The sequence below is a fragment of the Mobula birostris genome, chromosome 14 (assembly GCF_030028105.1).
Source record: "Mobula birostris isolate sMobBir1 chromosome 14, sMobBir1.hap1, whole genome shotgun sequence".
Lineage (NCBI taxonomy): Eukaryota > Metazoa > Chordata > Chondrichthyes > Myliobatiformes > Myliobatidae > Mobula > Mobula birostris.
The window spans coordinates 41,851,340-41,874,367 of record NC_092383.1 but is presented as its reverse complement, the minus strand read 5'-3'; the positions used below and the strand labels follow the sequence as shown (position 1 = coordinate 41,874,367).

The 23,028-nt window shown below is 41.4% G+C and overlaps 1 protein-coding gene across 1 annotated transcript; it reads left to right on the top strand.

Annotated features, from left to right (window-relative positions):
• Positions 1-3,313: 3,313 nt before the first annotated feature.
• Positions 3,314-22,231, top strand: polr2m (RNA polymerase II subunit M). Its single transcript, XM_072278436.1, has 4 exons — positions 3,314-3,493; positions 16,450-17,187; positions 18,002-18,212; positions 18,849-22,231. Exons 1-4 carry the CDS (start codon positions 3,366-3,368, stop codon positions 18,996-18,998), a joined length of 1,227 nt encoding a protein of 408 aa, XP_072134537.1. The 5' UTR covers positions 3,314-3,365; the 3' UTR covers positions 18,999-22,231.
• Positions 22,232-23,028: the final 797 nt, after the last annotated feature.

The following is a 23,028-nucleotide window of genomic DNA, read 5'->3' as shown; positions in this document are numbered from 1 at the left end:
GTCTCCTCTCTCTGTAGCAGAGTGAACTCACCAGTGATAAAAAGGCAGTCTCCTCTCTCTGTAGCAGAGTAATTTCACCAGTGATACAAAGGCAGTCTCCTCTCTCTGTAGCAGAGTGAACTCACCAGTGATACAAAGGCAGTCTCCTCTCTCTGTAGCAGAGTGATCTCACCAGCAAGAGATGGCAGTCTCCTCTCTGTAGCAGAGTGAACTCACCAGTGATAAAAAGGCAGTCTCCCCTCTCTGTAGCAGAGCAAACTCACCAGTGATACAAAGGCAGTCTCCTCTCTCTGCAGCAGAGTAATTTCACCAGCGATACAAAGGCAATCTCCTCTCTCTGTAGCAGAGTGAACTCACCAGTGATACAAAGGCAGTCTCCTCTCTCTGCAGCAGAGTAATTTCACCAGCGATACAAAGGCAGTCTCCTCTCTCTGTAGCAGAGTGAACTCACCAGTGATACAAAGGCAATCTCCTCTCTCTGTAGCAGAGTAATTTCACCAGCGATACAAAGGCAATCTCCTCTCTCTGTAGCAGAGTGAACTCACCAGTGATAAAAAGGCAGTCTCCTCTCTCTGTAGCAGAGTGAACTCACCATTGATACAAAGGCAGTCTCCTCTTTCTGTAGCAGAGTGAACTCACCAGTGATACAAAGGCAGTCTCCTCTCTCTGCAGCAGAGTAATTTCACCAGTGCCAAAAGACTGTGTCTGCCTCCCAGAGTCCCCTCAGAGACCGCTGAGCGCTGAAACACCCAAACAATCCCCAAACTGCAAATCACAGGCTCTAACAGTCCCAGAACCACACTCAAGACAGAAAACAAACGCAAAAGACAGAAAAGAAATAAAACACACGGTTTCACAAAGTGGAATAACAAAACAGTAAATCCCAATTGAGATGCCCATTAGTAAAAGCTTATCTTTATAGGTGATCTGATCTTGTGCCGTAACTTCACTAAGGTGGGACTGGTGTTTCAGATTTCAGAAGATACATTACTTTATCTGGTGTTGTTTGTGCAATCAGCCATAATTAACAATCCTTGAGAGAATGAAAAATATATATAACTCCCTGCCTCACTTAGATTCAGATCCACCCTTAAAGGAACCCACTTACTTCATGGACACAGGCACAGATCCTCCCAACTTTAAGTGTTAAACAGAAGGACTCTGTGGAATGTAAGTCCTAAAATCATAATGTGATAGATTACCTGATGCAAGGGTCTTAGCTGCATTAACGTTCACACCTCAAAGAAGGATAGAGTTTGTGTAATATCTGAATTGTTAAACACACAGGTAACCTTGCACCAACTGGTAGCTGTGAATTGGTCTAATATCTCACTCTTAAAGTAATCACCATAATTCCTAGCCTCAATGGGAGGCAATGCTTTTGTCATGTACCAAGCTCAACAGACACAGTCAAACATAGGAGATCACACTAGGAATACTTGGGAGTAAGTAGATCCATGGGAATTAAAATGAACAAATCAGCAGACTAAACCCTGCAAAAAAAAACATTGTATTTGCTTAAAAAAATAAGCTCAGTAACTAGGTACAGTTATTACTGTTACTTCATTAGTACTATTTCATAGTATATGTTGTATCATTTGCCTGATGCTCTATTAACTTTGTTTGTTATTTAATTGCTGACTAAGTGCATGATTAGATTGCATGTGAGTGTGTGTTCAACCATGGTTCGATGGTAGAGCAGACTCGATGGGCTGAATGGACTAATTCTGCTCCTATGTCTTATGGTCTTATTTCCTCCTCACATCACATTTGAGTTTCTGAAATGACGACCAGTCAACTGTTTGAAAAGTATATAAAGACCAAGCACTCAGAGGACACACCACAATCAACAGTGCACTGGTGATGTCTTCTCATATTGTGGTGAAACATTTGCAAGTAAATAGCCAAGATCGGTGAACAACTCAACTCAACCACTTTGACAACCTTTGATAGATATGTGATGGAGCGTATATTAGCCTGTTGCAGAATGACTTGGTATGCAAGTACCAATACCCTGGTACAGAAAAATCTACAACAAGTAGTGGATATGGCCCAATCCATCATGGTTAAAGCCCCTCCCACCACTGAGCCCATCTACATGAAACGTTGTCACAGGAAAGCAGCATTCATCAAGAACCACTACCACCCAGGTCACGCTCTCTTGTCATTACTGCCATCAAGAAGAAGGTACAGGAGCCTCAGGACTTACACCTGCAAGTTCAGTAATAGTTACTACCCCTCAATCATCAGGCTCTTGAACCAGAGGGGATAACTTCACTCACCTCATCACTGAACTGTTCCCACTTTCAAGGACTTTTCATCTCATGTTCTTGACTATTTATTTATTATTCTTTCTTTCTTTCTTTTTGTATTTGCACACCCTGCTGACAGAAATGGTTTATGAATGAAAGTTGTCACAAGCAATGATGTCCGTGTTATTGAGGAGTCTGCAGTGGAAAGGATGAGCAGCTTCAAGTTCCTGGGCATCAACATCTCAAAGAGTCTATCTGGGTAATCGTGAAGAAGACACGCCAGCAGCTATACTTCATTAGGAGTTTGAGGAGATTTGGCATGTCACCAAAGACTAACAAATTTCTACATCTGTACTGTAGAGAGCATTCTGACTGGTTGTATCACTGTCTCCAATGCACAGGATCAAAAGAGGATGTGAAAAGTTGTACACTCAGCCAGTTCCATCAGGGGAACAACCCTCCCCATCACTGAGGACATCTTCAAAAGGCGGTGCCTCAAAAGGTAGTACTAAGGACCCCGGACATGCCCTCCCTCTTCTGGGTACTACCATCAGGGGAGAGGTTCAGGAACCACACTCAACGTTTTAGGAACAGCATCTTCCCCTTTGCCATCAGATTTCTGAAAAGTCCATAAACATCTCTTGACTCTCCCCTTTTGCATCATTTTTTTAAACTTACAGTAATTTGTACTACACGTCTTGTGCTGTACTGCTGCTATAAGATATTTCCCGACAACCGTCGGTGATAATACATTTGGTTCTGGCTGCGTGTTTTCCATTACTTGTTCACTGACTAAAATTTGATGGTTCGCAACTGAGCATTTGAGCTCCAGCTAAAGTTCCGCAGCCCCGCTCTCAGCACCCAGCAGTGGCGACAAAGGTATTGATGAGGGCCGCGGTGCTCAGCAGTTCCTCCTCTCCCCGTCCCATTCCCCCAGAACGACAGTGGAAGTTATGAGGGACACAGACGGTGTTTACCCACCCGGAGCTCCGTCCCACTCCGCTCCCACAGCCCTGACACCGGCACAATAAAGTTGGTTGTATTGAAACCGGCGACTTCCGGTGTGATGGCGGCTCGCTCTGGCGGGCTGCGGGCGGCGGGTGTTGGGGCATCATGTGGGGCAGGCCGCTCGGTCGGGGACGCGGCGAGCTGGGCGAGGGAACCTTGGGGGAGCTGGGCGGGAAGTCCAAAGGGGAGCTCGAGGAGCTGCTGAGGCGGCAGCTGAAGCTGAAGGCGAACAAGTAAGTATCCGGGCTTGAGGAAGGGAAGAGGAGGAGAGGGGAGGGAGTAAAGGGATGGAGGGACTAGGGAGTGGGGAGAGGAGTCGGGTGGATGCGGAGAGGAAGTATTAGGGAGGGATTGGTGATGGAGTGGGACCGGGGGGAGGTAGGGGAAGAAAACGGAGTTAGGGGAGAGGGGGGAAGTAAGTGATGGCCTCTGGTCCTCAAGTGAAGCCTGGTTACGGGGTGATAAAACCCTGTAACATCTGTTTGGAGGTGGCCTTCAGACATCCGCTACAGGTTCTTGTGGCTGTAATTTGAACGCTGTATAAATAGAATTTGGTAAGGCGTTTGGCACGGTCCCTTGTGGGAGGCTTATCTAGAATATTAAGCTGAATGAGATCCACAGTGGATTGGGTGTTAGGATTCAGAATTGGTATGCCTGCAGAAGGCAAGGTAGTGGTCCATGGGATGTCTTCTGGCTATTGTCCATCATACTGCTGGTGTACCACAGAGATCTGTACAGGGCCCTCTGCTTTTTCATAGTATCTGAATGACTTAGATGGAAAATGTCAATGGGTGGGTTAGTGAATTTGCACACAGTACAAAGAATGGTGGCATTGTAGATAGGGTAGAATATTTCCCAAGGATACAGCAGTTCAGAGATCAGTTGCAGGTACGGGCAGAGAAATGGCAGATGAACTTTAATTTGGCCAAGTGCGAGGTGTTGCCCTTTGGGAGATCAAATGTAAAGGGGTGAACTGTTAATGGCAATATGCTTAACAGGTACAGAGATATCTTGGAGTCCAAATTCATAGCTCTCAGAAACTGACCACACAGGTAGATATGGTGGTTTAGAAGGCAATGTCATGCTTATTGAGCTCAAGATTCAATAAGTTTTGTTGCGGCTTTATGAAAAAATGTTTAGGCTGCATCTAGAGTATTGTATTCAGTTCTGAAACCCCTGTTATAGAAGGATGTGGAGGCTTTGGAGATGCATTTACTGGGCAACTGCCTGGATTAGAAGATATGAGCTATAAGGAGAGGTTGGACAAACGTAGGTTGTTTTCTCTAGAATTAGCAGAAGCTGAGGGAAGATCTAATAGAGGTTTATAATATGAGAGGCATAGATAGACAGTTGCTATCTATTTCCCCAAAGTTAAAATGAGGGCATACATTTAAGATGAGGAGGGCAAGGAGATGTGTAGGGCTAGCATTTTATTAAACGGAATGAGTGACTGGAATGTGCTGCCAGGGTGGTAGTGGAGACAGAGCAGATAGAGGTTTTTAAGAGGCTCGTAGATAGGTACATGAATTTACAAAGAATGGAGGGATACAGACATTGTGTGTGTAGAAGAGATGTTATCTAGGTGTTTAATTATTATTCTAATTAACTTGGCACAACATTATGGGCCGACCAGCCTCTTTCGTGCTGTACCATTCTATGTTCTATTGGGATTAACTGTGTCATCCTCCTAGTTTTCATTTTAAATTCAAGAACCACTCATTGTGCACTGAGCACAAACGTGCTGAGTCCCCTCCTTTACTCCCTCTATGCCCATGACTGTATCGCCACCCACAGCTCCAATCTGTTAACTTAATTTGCCGACGACACTACATTGATTGGCTTTATCTCAAATAATAACAAAGTGGTCTACAGGGAAGAAATTATCTCTCTGACACAGTGGTGTCAAGAAAACAACCTCTCCCTCAATGTCGCAAAAACAAAGCAGGTTATGGATTACAGGAGGAATGGAGACTGGCTAACCCCAATTGACATCAATGGATTTGGGGTTGAGAGGGTAAACAGCTTCAAGTTCCTTGGCATCTACATCACCGAGGACCTCGTGGTCTTTGCACACCAGCTGTGTGGTGAAAAAGGCACAGCAGCGCCTCTTTCACCTCAGACGGTTGAGGAAGTTTGATATGAGCTCCCAAATCCTAAGAACTTTCTACAGGGGCACAATTGAAGGCATCGTGACTGGCTGCATCACTGCCTGGTATGGGAACTGTACCTCGCTTAATCCCAGGACTCAGCAGAGTGTGGTGCAGACAGCCCAGTGCATCTGTAGTTGTGAAATCTGTAGTTGAGATACTATCAGATTAATCTAACCCAGCGGTCCCCAACCACTGGGCTGTGGACTGGTGCCGGGCCGCGAGGAAACGATATGATTTGGCGATATCAATCAGCTGCATCTTTCCTCATTCCCTGTCACGCCCACTGTTGAATTTGAACACACGCGAGGTCATTAGGCACGCGTCATCCTTGTCAGCACGGGAGACGATCAACTCCTCGAGCTTGCAAATGATGGCGGGCTGAAAAGTATGTTTGACATAACATCTCTGCTGGCATTCTGGATCAAAGTCAAGGCTGAATATCCTGAGATAGCCACGAAAGCATTGAAAACGTTTTTCCATTTCCAACATATCTCTGTAATGAATGCAAAGAAAACTAAATTATGGAATAGACTGGACACAAGGAACCCCCCCTTCGAGTATCGCTGTCTCCCATCACCCCTCAATGGGACCATCTTGTTGCAGGGAAACAAGCCTAGGGCTCCCACTGATTCAGTGATATTGGAGTGTTGCAATGATTTTATATGTTCATTCGGGGAAAATATGTGCTGTGTGTTTAATATCCAAACGTTACTTAAAATATTATGATGCTATTGACTTATAAGTGACTTATAATTGACTTATCACTATATTCATGCGAGGAAAATATGCGCTGTGTGTTTAATATTAAATTCATTAGATAAAGCCTTTTAGAAACAAAATTGAGTGTATTAGCCACTTATCACCTATATTCCGGTCGTGATTAACACCCTCCCCCCCAACCCCCCGAACAGAATCGCCAAAAATGATTTGTAGAAAAAAAATCGGCACGTACACGTATGCGCACTGGTGTCTGCGCAAGGTTTCATGGCTTTCTCAGGGTAAACACAACGTATTTGACTGCTACTCTTGTCCGTTGGCAACCCTAACCCCCCTCCCCCCCACCGGTCGGCCGTTCCGCAAGAATAGTCATAGTCATACTTTATTGATCCGGAGGGAAATTTGGTTTCGTTACAGTTGCACCAACCAAGAACAGAGTATAAATATAACAATATAAAACTATAAATAATTAAATAATAATATGTAAATTATGCCAGGAAATAAGTCCAGAACCAGCCTATTGGCTCAGGGTGTCTGACCCTCCAAGGGAGGAGTTGTAAAGTTTGATAGCCACATTCAAGAATGACTTTCTATGATGCTCTGTGTTGCATCTCGGTGGAATGAGTCTCTGGCTGAATATACTCCTGTGCCCAACCAGTACATTGTGTAGTGGATGGGAGACATTGTCCAAGATGGCATGCAACTTGGACAGCATCCTCTTTTCAGACACCACCGTCAGGGAGTCATTTACTGCATGGGTTCAAGGTTCCCTGTGTACCTGTTCAGACACCACCGTCACTGTTTAATATTGTCAATATTAAACTGGTCCGCAGTGCAAAAAAGGTTGGCGACCCCTGATCTAACCCTTCCTTCTTGCACAGCCTTCCGTTTTTCTTTCATCCATGTGCTTATCTAAGAGTTTCTTAAATGTACCTAATGTATCTGGCTCTGCACCATGTTGGCAGGGTGTTCCACACACCCATCACTTTCTGTGTTTAAAAAATATATTCCTGACATCAGCCCTTATTTTCACTCCATATTTTTCTCCAGTCTCCTTAAAATTATGTCCACTCATATTAGCCATCTCCGCCCTGGGAAAAACTCCCTAGCTATCCACTTGATCTAGGTCTCTGATCATCTCGTACACCTCTATCATGTCATCTCTCATTCTCTTTCGCTCCAAAGAGAAGAGCTCTAGCTCGCTCAAGCTATTTTCAAAAAGCATGTTCTCAAATTCAGACGATATCCTGGTAAACAGCTTCTGCATCCTTTCTATAATGAGGTGACCAGAACTGAACACCATATTCCAAGTATGGTCTAACAAGGGTTTTATAGAGCTGTGACAATACTTCACGGCTCTTGAACTTATTCCCCCGACTAATAAAGGCCAGCACACCGTATGCCTTCCTAACAACCCTAACAATGTGCCTGGGAACTTTGAAGGATCTATAGACATGGATCTCAAGCTCCCCTGTTCCTCTACACTGTTAAGAATCCTGCCATTAACCCTGTATTCTAGCCTTTAAATTCGACCTTCCAAAGTAAATCACTTCACACTCTTCTGGGTTGAACTCCATCTGCCTCTTCTCGTCCCAGCTCTGTATCCTGTTAATGTCCTGTTGTAACCAACCACAACCTTCTACAGTGTCCACAATTTACCTGAGATAATGCTCAGAAATCAAGGGAAATGTATTAATAGGCCACCTCCTCCTTGCTGAGCATACTTGGTGTGAGAGGAAATATGTGTGGCTGGAGAATAGGTGGATTGGATTCTCCAATATGTGAAGGGACCTGAAGGAACTCTATTACAAGCCCACAGGCTTCCTCAGCTAGCTAGATGACTCTTTCTTCCACTTGTTTGATAGGATGTAGAACAATGCAGCACAGGAGCAGGCCTTTCGGTCCATGATGCTGTGCTGAAGTAATTAAGCTAGTAATTTAATGCCTAACTGAACTAATCTCTTCTGTCTACGCCAGGGGTCCCCAACCTTTTTTGCACTGCGGACCGGCTGACTGTGTGGGGGGGGGGGGCGCGGATTAGGGTTGCCAGTGGACAAGAGTAGCAGTCAAATACGTTGTGTTTACCCCAAGAAAGACTACCATGACCATGAAGCCTTGCACGGGCACCAGTGCGCATGCATGTATGTGCTGATTTTTTTCTACAAATCGTTTTTGGCGATTCTGTTCGAGGAGTTGGGGGGTTGTTAATCACGACTGGAATATAGGTGATAAGTGGCTCATACACTCAATTTCGTTTCTAAAAGGGTTAATCTAACGAACTTAATATTAAACACACAGCGCATATTTTCCTCGCATGAATATAGTGATAAGTCAATTATAAGTCACTTATAAGTCAATAGCATCATAACATTTTAAGTAATGTTTGGATATTAAACACATATTTTCTCCTTATGAACATATAAAATCATTGCAACACACCAATATCACTGAATCAGTGGGAGCCCTGGGCTGAATACTTGTTTCCTGCAACAAGACGGTCCTATCGAGGGATGATGGGAGACAGCGATACTCGAAGGGGGTTCCTTATGTCCAGTCTATTCCGCAATTTTGTTTTTGTTGCGTTCATTGCAGAGATATGTTGGAAATTGAAGCAATGTTTTCAGTGCTTTCGTGGCTATCTCAGGATATTTAGCCTTGACTTTGATCCAGAATGCCGGCAGAGATGTTATGTCAAACATACTTTTCAGCCCGTCGTCATTTACAATCTTGAGGAGTTGATCTCCTTCCCACGCTGACATGGATGACATGCGGGTAATGACCTTGCGTGTGTTCAACTTCAACAGCGCGTGACAGGGAATGAGGAAAGGTGCAGCTGACTCATATCGCCAAATCCATATCGTTTCCTTGCGGCCCGATAGCACATGCTTTGTGGCCCAGTGGTTGGGGACCTCTGGCCTACGCAATTCCCATACCCTTCATTTCTCTGCATATTCATGTGTCTATCCTAAGAGCCTCTTAAATGCTTCTATCGTATTTGCCTCCATCACAACCCCTGGAAGAACTTTTCAAGCACCCACCATATATTATGTTTAAAAACAAAACTTTCCCCACATACTTAACCCCTCTCACCTTAAATGCATGCCCTCTAATCTTTGACATTATAAACTTAGGAGAAAGATACCGATTGTCTACTTTATCTATGCCTCTAATAATCTTATAAACCTCTATCAGGTCTCCCTTCAGCCTCTGCTGCTCCAGGGAAAATAACTCCAAATCCAAACCCTCCTGATAGCACATGCTCCCCAATCCAGGCAGCATCCTGCTAATTCTCTCCTGCTTCCTTTCCAAGACCTCTACATCCTTGCTATGTAACAAACACAAAATGCTGGAGGTATTCAGCAGGTCAGGCAGTATCTGTGGAAGGGAATAAAGAGTCAATGTTTCAGGCCAGGACCCTCCATCCTTCCTATAATGTGGCAACCAGAGTTGAATGCAGTACACCAGATACAGCCTAGCTAGAGTTAGAGTTTCTGGTAAGGGCCACTCCATTCTCTAAACGTCTCTTTGTATCTGCTTTGTAAGAGGCATAGTCTCAGAAAAGCACAGAAACAGGCCCTTTGGCCCATCCAGTCCATGCCAAACCATTTAAATTGCCTACTCGCATCGATCTGCACCAGGACCATAGCCTTCCCTCCCCCTACCACCCGTGTACCTATCCAAGCTTCTCTTAAATGTTGAAATCAAACTTGCATGCACCACTTGTGCTGGCAGCTCATTCCATACTCTCATGACCCTCTGGCTAAAGAAAATTTCCCCTCATATACCCCTTAAACGTTTCACCTTCTACTCTTAACCCATGACCTCAGTGGAAATAGCCCGCTTGCATTTACCCTATCTATTCCCCTCATAAGTTCGTATACCTCTATCAGATTTTCTCTGAGTCTTCTATGACAGGAGTCCCCAACCTTTTTTGCACTGCGGAGCGGTTTAATATTGACAATATTCTTGCGGACCAGCCGACCCGGGGGGGGGGGGGGTGGGTAGGGTTGCCAATGGACAAGAGTAGCAGTCAAATACATTGTGTTTACCCAGAGAAAGACTACAATGACCATGAAGCCTTGCGCGGGCACCAGTGCGCATGCGTGTATGAGCCGATTTTTTTCTACAAATCGTTTTTGCTGATTCTGTTCGGGGGGGGGGGTTAATCACGACCGGAATATAGGTCATAAGTGGCTAATACACTCAATTTCGTTTCTAAAAGTTTATCTAATGAATTTAATATTAAACACACAACACATATTTTCCTGGCATGAATATAGTGATAAGTTAATTATCAGGGGAAGACAGGGGAGCTTGAGGTAAGTGTTGAACGAACTTCCATACCCCTTGCCTGTCTGTCTTTTGGTATCCTACATCTTCAATGAGAGGAGGGGTCCTCATATAGGCCTGAGAAACAGCACTGCATCTTTGAAGCCTCAGGGACAGAATACAGAATTCATCAAATCTGAATTATTCTCCTGTTCTGATGCACATCATCCACTTATAATGCGTGCTTGTATTTACTGACTTGTCTATCATTTTAAATTTCCAGCAGCTGCTGTCTTCTGCTTCTCACAATTACAGCATGTTATTTTTTTTCCTCGTACTACAGACAGACCAGCTATGATTAATTGTATTAATTTCCTTCAATCAGTACCAAAAGTAATTGTGTCTCTTGGACAACCTTGACTTCCACCCTATCATAGACATATTTATGAATTTCTTAAGATGAATAGTCAATAAGTCTTTTATATTTGTGATTTTATGTACTGTATAATTCTCTGAATTCACATTAAAATATGGAAACAGCATAGAAGATAGAAGAGTACAGCACAGCACAGGATTAGGCCCTTTGGCCTGCAATGTGCTGAATCAAATAAATGAGTAATCAAATGGCCATCTGAACTAATCCCTTATGCTGACACAATATCCGTACCCTTCCATTTTCCTCACGCACATGTGCCTACCTAAACATCTCTTTAAAAAGTCCCTATTGTATCTATCTCTACCAGGAAGCACGTTCCAGACACCCACCACTCTGTTTTTAAGAAAAAGCTTGCCTCTCGCACCTCCATTGAAATTACCGCCCCTTATCTTAAATGCATGCCTTCTGATATTGGACATTTCATCCCTAGGAAAAAGATACTGTCTGTCTACGCCTCTCATAGTTATAAGCCTCTGTCAGAACTCCCCTCAGTTTATGCTGCTCCAGAAAAAAAAAACTGTAAGTTTGTCCAGCCTCTTGTTATAGCACATGTATTCTAATCCAGACAGTTCTTCTGCCTCCGCTCCAAAGCCTCGACATCGTTCCAATAATGGGGCGACCAGAGTTGCAAGCAATAGTCCAGATGCGGTCTAACTAGAGTTTTATAAAACTGCAGTGTGTTGGCGCCTAGCCAAGTGGTTAAGGCGTTCATTTAGTGGTTTGAAGGTCGCTAGTTCGAACCTTGGCTGAGGCAGCGTATGTGTCCTTGAGCAAGGCACTTAGCCATGCATTGCTCTGCGACGACACCAGTGCCAAGCTGTATGGGTCCTAATGCCCTTCCCTTGGACAACATCAGTGGTGTGGAGAGGGGAGACTTGTAGCATGGGCAACTGCTGGTTTTCCATACAACCTTGCCTAGGCCTGCACCCTGGAAACCTTCCAAGGCGCAAATCCATGGCCTCATGAGACTAATGAATGCCTATTATTATTATTATTATTATTATTATTATAAAACTGCAACACAGCTTCCTGACTTTTGAACTCTGCCTCAACTAATCAAGGTAAAACACTGTTACATGCCCCCTTAACCATCCTATCAATCTGTTCAGCAACTTTAAGGGAGATCTGAACTTGGACCCCAAGATCCCTCTGCTCATCAACGCTGTTAAGGGTCTTGCCCTTAACAGTATCCTTTCTCTTTACATTTGACCTACCAAAGTGTAACACTTCACATTTGGACAAGTTAAACTCCGTCTGCCGTTTCTCCATCCATATTTGCGACTGATCTATATCCTACTATATTCTTGCCAGTCATCTATGCTATGCACAACAGATTCAATCTTCATATCATCTGCAAAATTCCCATCCTACCCATCTACATTTTCATACATATCATTTACATACATCACAAACAGCAGAGGTCCCAGTACAGATCCCTGCAGGACATCCCAGATCTCCAGCTAGAACAAGTCCCTTTGACCACTACCCTCTGTCTTCTATGGACAAGCCAGTTCTGAATCCAAATATCCACAATTTGTCCCATACAAAGCCATGCTGGCTCTCCCTAATTAGGCTGTGGTTTTCCAAATGCTCCCAAATATGTCCCTAAGAATTCTCTGCAGTGACTTCCTTGCTACTGACATGAGCTCACTGGTCTATGGTTTCCAGGGTTATCCCTGGTTCCTTTCTTGAACAATGGAACAACACTAGCTCCTCTCCAGTCCTCCAGAACCTCCCCTGTGGCTAGAGATGACACAAAGATATTGGTCAAGGCCCCAGAAATCTCTTTACTTGCCTCTCTCAACAGCCTGGGGTATATCCCATCAGACCCTGGGGACTTATCCACCTTAATGCTCTTTAAGTGGCCCAATGCAACCTCTTCCTTTGCTTCAAAATGGCTAGCATATTAATACTCTTGGCACTGTTCTCCCTGTGCTCCACATCCTTCTCCTTGGAAAATACTCATGTAAAATGCTCATTAAGGACTTCACCCACATCTTTCACATCCGAGCAAATGTTCCCCCCTTTATCTCTGAGTGGTCCCACCCTTCCCCTAATTATCTTCTTGCTCCTAATGTACATATAGAAGGCCTTGGGATTCCCTTTAATCCTACTTTCTGAAGACTTTTCATGGCTCCTCTTGGCTTTCCTAATTCCTTTGAGGTCTTTTCTAGTTTCTTTATAATCCTCAAGAGCTCTGTTTGATTTTAGTGTCCTAAACTTTACTACTTGACTAAATTCATCATCTCCCTCGGCATTTAAGGTTCTCTTACCTTGCCATCTTTGTCCATCCTCTGACTGGAACATGCTGTACCTGTCCTGTACTCTGTGCAGTTGGTCTTTAAACACCCTCCACATGTCGGGTGTGGATTTGCCCAAAGAACAGCTGTTCCCAGTTAGCACTCCCTAGTTCCTTCTTAATGCTCTCGTAATTTGCCCTGCTCCGATTTAATATTCTCCCGCAAGGTCCATACTTATCCTTATCTGTAGCTATCCTAAAACTTAAGGATTTGTGGTCACTGTTCCAAGTTAGCAAGTTAATGGAAAGGACTTTCTGTCAAGCACTGGGGAAAAAAAATTGAAAGAAATGAGACATTACTAAAAGCTAGCTGAGTTTCTGCAGCACGCGTTTGCAAGGTAGTGAAAAAATTGGAGGCCATAGGAAACCTGGACAGCAAACTTGGAACTTCTAAATGAGAAGTCCAAGATTCATCTAATTTAGCTTGCGCTATTATGGTTATAAATGGTGCAGTGATAAAAGATGATATCAGTCAATCAAGATCACAGAAGTAATACAAAGACAGATGGCAGATGGAATACAGTGTAGGGATGTGTATGGCCATACACTTCGGTAGAAGTAAAGGCATAGGCCCTTTTCTAAGTGGCAAGCAAATTCAGAAATTGGAGTCCTAAGCAAGATTCCCTAAAGGTCAACTTGCAGGTTGAGTTGGTAGTAAGGAAGGCAATGAAATGTTAGCATTCATTTTGAGAGGACTAGAACATAAAAGCAGGGATGTAATGCTGAGCATTTATAAGGCATTTGTAAAAGTGCATGTAGTGTGTTGTGAGTAGTTTTGGACCTCATATCTAAGAAAGCCACAGTAATGTAGTGGTTATCGTAACACTAACACAGCTTGGGCATTCTGGAGTTTGGAGTTCAATTCCGGTGCCGTTCTGGGAGTCTCTATGTCCTCCCCGTGGAATGTGTGGTTTTTCCCAGGATGCTGTAGTTTCCTCCCTCAGTTCAAAGAGGAACAGGGTAGATTAATTAGTCATTGTAAATGATCCCATGACTAGGTTGGGGTTAATCAGGGTTGTATGATTGCTGGGTGGGTGGCATGGCTCAAAAAGCCGGAAGGAGTCCCTATAAAAGGAATCAGGTTTAATATCACCGGCATATGTCATGAGATTTGTTGTTTTTGAGGCAGCTGTACAATGCGATGCATAATAAAAACTGAATTACAGTCAGTGTGTGTCGCTTTTTTGAGGCATTGCTCCTTGAAGCTATCCTGGATGCTACGGAGCCTAGTGCCCATGATAGAGTTGACTGAGTTCACAACTTTCTGCAACTTCTTTCAATCCTGTGCCATTGCCACCCCACCCCTCCCCATATCAGACAGTGATGCAGCCAATTAGAATGCTCTTGATGATACATCTGTAGAAATTTATGAGTCTTTGGCGACATACACAATCTTTTCAAACTAATGAGGTATAGCCGCTGTCATGACTTCTTTGTAACTGCATGGGTATGTTGGGTCCAGGATAGATCTTCAGAGATGTTGACATCCAGGAACTTGAAATCGCTCACTCTTTCCACTTCTGATCCCTCTGAGGACTGGTGTACTCTCTCTGCTTGCCCTTTCTGAAGTCCGCAATCAGTCCTTTGGTCTTACTGACACTGATTGCAAGGTTGTTGCTGCGACACCACTCAACTAGCTGGTATATCTCACTCCTGTACACCTCCTTATCACCATCTGAAACTCTGCCAACAATACCTGGCTTCAGCAAATTTATAGATGACATTTGAGCTACACAGTCATAGGAGTAGAGCAGTGAGCAGTAGAGCTAAGCACACATTCTTGCGGTGCGCAGGTGTTGATTTCCAGTGAGATGGAAATGTTAGTTCCATGCTGTCCATGCTGCAAAAGTGAAAAAAAAGGATGTGTTAGCACTGTATAGGTCCAGATGAGGTTCATGAGAACGATCCCAGGAATGAAAGGGTTAATGTATGATGAGAGTTTCTTAGCTCTGGGCATGTAGTTATTGGACTTTAGAAGTATTGGAGGTGGGGGAGCCCTCGTTGAAACCTACCGAATATTGAAAGGCTTAGATAGACTGGATATGGAGAGGATGTTTCCAATAGTGGGAGAGTCTTGGACTAGAGGGCACAGCCTCAGAGTTGAAGGACGTCCCTTTAGAACTGAGATGAGGAATTTCTTTAGCCAAAAGGTGGTGAATCTGTGGAATTCATTGCCACAGGTGACTATGAAGGCGAGTCATTGGGTTTATTTAAAGTGGAGGTTGATAACATTTGATTCTCTTACTGATCAAAACCTATAGGAAGATTTCTGGAGAATGGGGTTGAGAGAGTTAAAAAGTACTGTGCAATACTGTGCAAAAATCTTAGGCACATATTAGCTAGGGTGCCTAAGACTTTTTGCGCAGTACTATAGTAATTTTACTTATTGCCCTGTACCCGTTGCAAACAAAGTGGGAAACACTAGAGAGACATTCTGTAATGACCAATAAACCAATTGTTTGCAATCAAATTGCCTTGCCTGGTGTTTCAGGACTGGGTGTGTCTGCACCCGTGCCATTCCCAAACCCCGGCACTCCTTCTCTGCCACTTGTCCCACACCCCTCCTGCAGCACCCTACCCTTGTCATTCCCAACACCCTTTGCTCCTGCCAGATCTACAAACTTGCCCTCTGCTCAATGTTAACAAATACAGTGCTGCACGATCCATGGTCTCGCAAGACTAACGGATGCCTTTAAAGACTTTTGCACAGTACTGTAAACCAGCCATGATTGAATGGCAGAGCAGCCTCGATGGGCCAAATGGCCTACATCTCCTATGTCTTATGGACCAAAGATCTCTGTGAAGGGCAGGGTTTCTGTACTCTGCTACTCAAAATTTTACTTTTGGGGAAAATTCCGACTTGAAAATGATGTGGTAACCCTGTTCCATAGATTTTGTATATTGGATATATTGGCACAAGAACGAGAAGGCTCAGTGCTTAGAAGCTGTGTGAGAGCTATATACTTACTCTGCAGCTACACATTGTTGCTGTTCTGAATTCCAAACTAGAGAGTCAACAAATGTAGGGATGTGTCACTTCGCAAAAGCCTCATTTTGTGGTGTGTCTTGATACCTTTCTGTGCAGCTGATACTTTAGATTGTAGAGCAAAGCATGAATAGACATTAATTCATACATGTACATCATCCCCAAAAATAATCAGCAGTATAGTCCATAATAAATATATATTGTGAGTGAAAATAGAACAGGAAAAGTAACCACAACTATGATTTATGATTTTGAATGAATGTCTAGTTTAAATGAACTACTCTCTAAATAGCAACAGATTTATAATCTATTTAATTTTCTTTTATTTTAAGGAAATTCATTCAGAACTTGCCAGACAAGGGTAAACGAATCGAGGAGTTCATACAAAAACTTGAGACTGCAATTGCTCACCATAAGGAAGTGGAACAGATGGCAGAACTGCTTTCAGCAGTTAAACTGGAATTTCAAATGAAGCAGGAGATGGCTTTCGACAAGGCAGAGATCCTTGCTAATGAGAGTGTAACTTCGACTCAAACAGCAGGACAGGTTGTTAGCAATAAATCGGTTCAGAAAGATACGAGTGCTTTGTCAAAAGTAGATGTTAAAGGAGGTGTTAAGAAAGAGATTCCTGAAGTATGTGTTGAGAATCAAGAATCAAGTCCTGAGAGAGTCACAGTATTAGAGAGAGAGCAAGCAATCTGTCACACGGCTAAGGCAGCTGTGAAAAATGAGAACTCTTTTGATTCTATTGCGGACAACCAGGACACGCAGCAGGTAGAAAACAAACACACCGATCTGCAAATTGCCACAAATGTAATGGAAACAGATTTTAACAAAACAACTGACTTGCTTAGAGATAAATTTGGCACTATCTTTCTGACCGAAAATGAGCACAGAAAGGTGAGGAAGGAAATACCTGAAGAACCAACTATAGTCGACGATATGAGATTAAACGACAATCCTTTTTGGACTCTGCACCACCAAATGAAGAAAACACCTCATTATATTGATGTACTTCAGCACAGAGCCATAAATCCAGTGGTGAAAAAAGCACAATTTAAAACTAACCGGTAAGTGTGTCATTTTGTTTTGGGAAGCTCTAGGTAATTGCATTTGACCGAATTTTAAGCAATGTTCGTTCTTAAGATCTTGATCTGGTATGTTGTTAGATCCTAAGATTTCACCATTTGGTGCACAAGCTATTATACTGTAACATCCTATCATGAGAATGCTGTACATGTACATCAAGGATCCATCGGAGTTTGCCAACTATTACAGGTGTACGTAACAAGATTTTCGCAGGTTGCATTTTTCCCTCTCTTGTATCTGCGTGAGTGGGTAATTAGAAAGGGTGAAATCAATATTAGAAAGATCAGAGGAAACATAAGACAGTGAAGATATTGTAATCTGGAGCAACAAATGGTCTGTTGGAAGAACTCTGAGTCAGGCAGCTTTTTTTATTTTATTGAGATACAGTGCAGAATAGGCCCTTCTGGCCCTTTGAGCTGTGCTACCCCATCAATCCCCAATTTAAACCAAGCCTAATCACAGAACAATTTACAGTGACCAATTTACATACCAACTGGTACATCTTCGGACTGTGGGAGGAAACCCATGCGGTCATGGGGGAGAATGTACTTACAGGCGGCTGCGGGAATTGAACCCCAGTTGTCTGGCGGGGGTGAAGGGGAGTAGAAGAAGGAGGAATCATTGATGTTTTATGTAAAAAATAGTTCTTCTATCTGCTGATACTCCTCATGAATTGGCCACAGTTATCTAGAAAGATAATATGTAAAATGCTGTATGATTGAATTATAAATGTGCTAGTGATTTTTCATGGGTTAGAGATGGACTTTGTGTGAATGTGTATTTTGTTTTCCTCAGCCCATTATCTGCATCCCCTGGTTCATCTCCAGACCAATCACCTGGCAGATCTGAGCTGAAGCTTTCACCTGCAGAGCAGAGACGGAGAAACCGGAAATATCTTGATGACATCACAGCAGCTAGACTTCCCCCACTTTACCATTCTCCTGCTCAACTATTGTCTGTTGAAGAATCTGCCAAATTGCAAATGGCTCAAAAGGAGAAGTATGAGGTAAAATTAATGACCACAATACATTATCAATGTGCTTACAAAGTTGAATAACTTTAAAAATAGTTGTACTTTGAAAATTGGTATTGCATCCTTTATTTTGTTACCACAGAACTTGTAATGCTGATTGTGAATGGTTTAAATATCCATTGTGTGTCTGAAAATAATGATGTAATGTGATCTACTTGCACTTGGCTAGGGTGGAGGGTAATTCTGCTTATGATGAAAAATGCACAGCACTCCATGTTACATGGAGTTCAGTAATGTAAATCTGAAGATAATTTTTTTATTATTTATTCTATAAAGGGAAGGATATATTGTCTCCTCTTTGATAAATCTCTTAATATACCTTAGTGGAAATTCAATTCCTTTAATTTCACAAAAAGTAATTGAGGTTCCTAACTGATACAGGACATGCGAAGTCTGATTAGGAGTAACGTTCTTAAGATTGAATACTGAAATGAACTGTATTTCTTCTCCAACTTCTAATTACAAGTACTCAATAAGGTGCTCTTGTTTTCATGTAGTTTATTAATTTTACATGCAAGTGTGTCCAGTGAATAAGTTATGTAATTGAAGGAAGCTGTATGATGCCTCCTAGTTTCATCTTTAAATTAACACAATTTTTTCCTTTTGCAGTCTGCACAGGCCAAGTTTGCTGCAGAAAAACTAACACAAAGAGTGAATATTAAAGTAGTGACCTTTGATCTGGGACAAGAAGCTACTCCAATATATCAAGGATATAGACATCAAGGAGACAGCAGTTCTTCAGAAGATGATCTAACATGACATTAAGCAAGTTTGAGAGTTGTGTTCTGGTTGTGATAGCTTAGAGACTGGAAATTGATTTTCTTTAGCGAAATGACATCTCTATGCAAATACTCAGGTTATTGCATCAATGATTGTTAGTATAATAAATAGTCTTATGTCCATCCTTACTGATGCAGGAACTGGCTATTTATGTTAATATTTTAATTAAATTTCAGCAATGTAAGCAGTGATGAGCAATCTTGGACTACATGATAAATCAATAAATATCAATTTGCATATGATGGATTGCAGTGGACGATTGTAATTGTGTCAGTTTGTGCCATTGTGGCCTTAAATGCTGCTTGCGTCATCTTTATTATGCTTGTTAATCCAAGCAGAAGCCTCATTGTTGAAAATATTTTTATTTTTTGTAACAATGTAAAGTTACAGTTAGAATGTCTGCTATTATTGTTTTAATTGTTTTAACAGTTTTGACAGTTAAGTGAAATCTGTGAATATACAAAATTTGGGACAACTATTTGCATCACTGAACATCAGTACTGTTTTTACAAACAGAAATATTTGAAACATTACTTTTGTAAGAAATGCATAGTAAATGCTTACTGATCTCTAATGTTTTGACTAAGAATTTTCAGTGAACCTTGGTGCGATGCAGCCAGACTGACACACAACAATTGTGGACTTTCAAACACCACTTGTGTTCAGAGCTTGAATATCCGTGTTGAGTTTTACTAGTTTAAAAGACATCATGCTGGAAGGCAGCCTTTATTTCCTTACAACAAAACTAGTAGTACACCCATTGTGTATTAATCACCACTGAGAGTTTACATTTAATTCTCTGTTTGTACAATAGGCACAGTTTGCACCAGAATAGGCCAATGCAGAAACTGTCCAGTTATTTTTTCAATCTGTGTGTTTGTAATGATATGAATGAGAAAGATTGGATAATCTTATTTACACAGTTGCTTGCAGCTTCCTCATTTATAGTACCTTGGGAGCCAGCTGATTATACTTCAGAAATATATGTACATTCAGGAGATTGGAAGGAAAGGGACCTCATCTTTGCACTCTCTTGTTCTGCCTAATTAGTTGTGGCCTTAAAGATTTTGCACTTAAAAACTATCATATTGAGTGAAAGCCACAACATCGACCTGTTTCGTTTGGATGTTTTAGTCTTGTAGATCTTGCCGAGGGTAAATAAGGAGACTGAATAATTTTTATAATCGGTGACTAGAGTTGAACTGCCTCTGTTAATCTGTGTATTTTCTGCAATGTTGTCATTGTGTCATTCAGTTCAGGGGGAAATTCATACTTGAGTTTTCTTTGCTGGAGGGAATGGTGTTGCACGGCTCCCTTATGGTCCAATATCACCTTATTTTCCATTTCTTTTATTAATTGTTGAGTCTTTGTACAAAGGAAGTTGTGTTTATGGATTTGTATTTTAAAAAAATATAAAAAATTGAAATTAATTTTGACTATTATATAGTTAACGTGGTACTAGGTCTTTATCTTTTCATTTCAAAAGATAATTTTGTGCAGATTTCTTCATTTTCTGCACCATAAATTGGCCATTCATAAAGTTCAAAGTAGTGGTTTACTGTTGCGTTAAATTTGCTTGACCTAAGTTATTGCTACCAAGGTGACATGGTTAAAGAAGAACATTAGTATCTATTATGCAAGTTCTCAAAAAGTAACTCATTTTCTTTACATAATTTCTTGAATGTTTTTCTTTCCACTATCTAAATTTGGTATGTCTTGATTAATTTGAGCGAGGCTGCAAGGATAGACTGTCTTCTGAAAATATTGGATTGATGTGTTTTCATTCAGAAGAATGAGAGCATCTGTGCCAGAAAGTGGTAAAACAAAAAAAAACTGTTGCTGTTGGAAATCTCAATGGAAAATGCTGCAAACACAGAGCAAGTGGGGCAGCATCCGCGGAAAGAGAAACGGTTGAATACTCTGTCAGAATGAGTGTTTCCAGCAGTTTTCTGCTTTTATTTAATCAGTTCTTTCCTCACTGTTGGCTAAAACACTCATTGTTTAGAAACAGTTTGAGAAGAAGAATCAGTTATGATGAAAGGTGGGAAAATATCCCGGCATGCCTGAAAAATTGAACTGCATGGATATGCTATGTGCAAGGTTTGTTTTATACCTGTTTATCTATTATTAGATATGAAATGGAGTTTGGGTGTTTGAGGGGGGCTGACAAGGAGATCATTCAAATTCTTTTGTTCCTCACTGTAGAACACAATAGGAATGAAAAATGCATAAATTTAAACAAGTCTCACAATTACTTAATGGGAACTATTGTGTTTTGTTTATTGGAGCTTCATGTAAAGAGGTTAGTGAACCTCAATGGTGTTAATCTATGGTGTTCTAGTGCCTCTTAATAGATTTTGTAGTAATTTGTGAAAATGCTTAGCTTTTATCAACCCTTGTTCTTGGTTGCTTAAAGCCTGGCATTTCTGTTTTATTGCAGTTTGGAAGCATATCTTGGTTATAAACAAATCAAAAATCCATAGATCCTTGGAGCCAGCTATGAAAGAGGACACTCAGTATGGTTGACTTATTCAGTCCAATCTTCTACCCAGAGGGTACTAAACCTCATTTGGCAGCAAGTATTTGGCACTGTTAACATAAGTTTATTGTCTTCCAGTTTGCATCATGATGGAAAATTGGACAATATCAAATTCTTGCTTGTTTAAACCAGAGTGAAAGCAATGAATCTTCATTTTAACTTTATTTTAAGGTAATGCAGTTTGGATGGTAGAGTCAATAGTCTGCAATGGATATTCTGTTCCAGAGTAAATACTACTCAAGTATGTATTCTTGGGACATGTTTCATTGCAGCCTGGATACCATTTCTTTCTCTTAACATGTGCTGAGATTACAGGCAAAGTTTTCTGCAGGCATTCCTAATGTAATAATAGGAATTGGTTTTGATATTTTAAAAATGCTACTGTTTACTCGACACTGCACTATACTGAATAAACTATCAATCCTATTTTGTATCCCTGTTTTTATTTTAATGTAACTTCCGTTAAATTTGAAATACAATACAAATACAAAGCAAGGTTGGCCAAGAAGTGGGAGCTGAACCGTTGTATTATAGTTATATTTTAAAGTATCTGATAAAGTGTAAAGAATTTAAAATAAATGCTTGATTGGCAACTATAAAAGCTTGCATTGTATGTTCAGTGGATAGTCTGAAATACTCATGAATCTCTGTAAGGTACAAAACACAGCAACTACATCTGTTTTCCATGTATACAGTAATATTTATAAACTTCATATCCCTAGTATGGTTCATTAAGTGAGAGATATTAATCCACACTGGATGACTTTACCTTCCTGTATTATGAAAAATGTATTTAATTTCTTTAAGGTTTTATTTTTGTTATGGAAAAAATGCAAGCCAGCTTAATTGAAACTTAAAATCACTTACCTTTGCTTAAAATACCTTAACAATGTTTCATACGTAGCATTGTAGACAGCTGTTTTGCAGTGAAATAGAGAGCTTCATAATGTTTAAGAAGTGTTTCAGCAGCTGGGTGCATGATGACTTGATTTCATGATACAGGCCATGTGGTTGGTTAAAAGTGAATACTAGAGTTCTGTAGGACCTCAAGATTTGCATTATCCATGGAAACCATGGAAAAAATAGTTATTTTGTTGTCAGTAATTGGTGATATAAAACATTGGGTATAAATTACTTGTTTGAAGTCACATTTATTTCCTAAACACATACAGTACTGCACGAAGGTATATGTGTGTGTGGTGTGTATATGTATGTATATTATAGATTTCATATATATGTATTGCTTAGAAACAGCACAGTAGTGTAGTAATTTTATGTATTGCACTGTACTACTGCAAAGAAAAAAACAAATTTCGTGAGATATGTGAGTGATGATAACCTGATTACGGTGTGTGTGTCCATTGTGGACTGAGTGGGAGTGAGGTAGAGAGAGGGGAGGGAATGGGAAGCACTAGGGAAACATTCTGTAATGATCAATAAACCAATTGTTTAGAATCCAATGACCTTACC

Coding starts and splice junctions, on each gene's coding strand:
- polr2m (XM_072278436.1), top strand. CDS start 3,366: ATGTGGGGCAGGCCGCTCGGTCGGGGACGCGGCGAGCTGGGCGAGGGA. Junction 17,188..18,001: donor GCACAATTTAAAACTAACCG/GTAAGTGTGTCA, acceptor TGTTTTCCTCAG/CCCATTATCTGCATCCCCTG. Junction 18,213..18,848: donor CTCAAAAGGAGAAGTATGAG/GTAAAATTAATG, acceptor TTCCTTTTGCAG/TCTGCACAGGCCAAGTTTGC.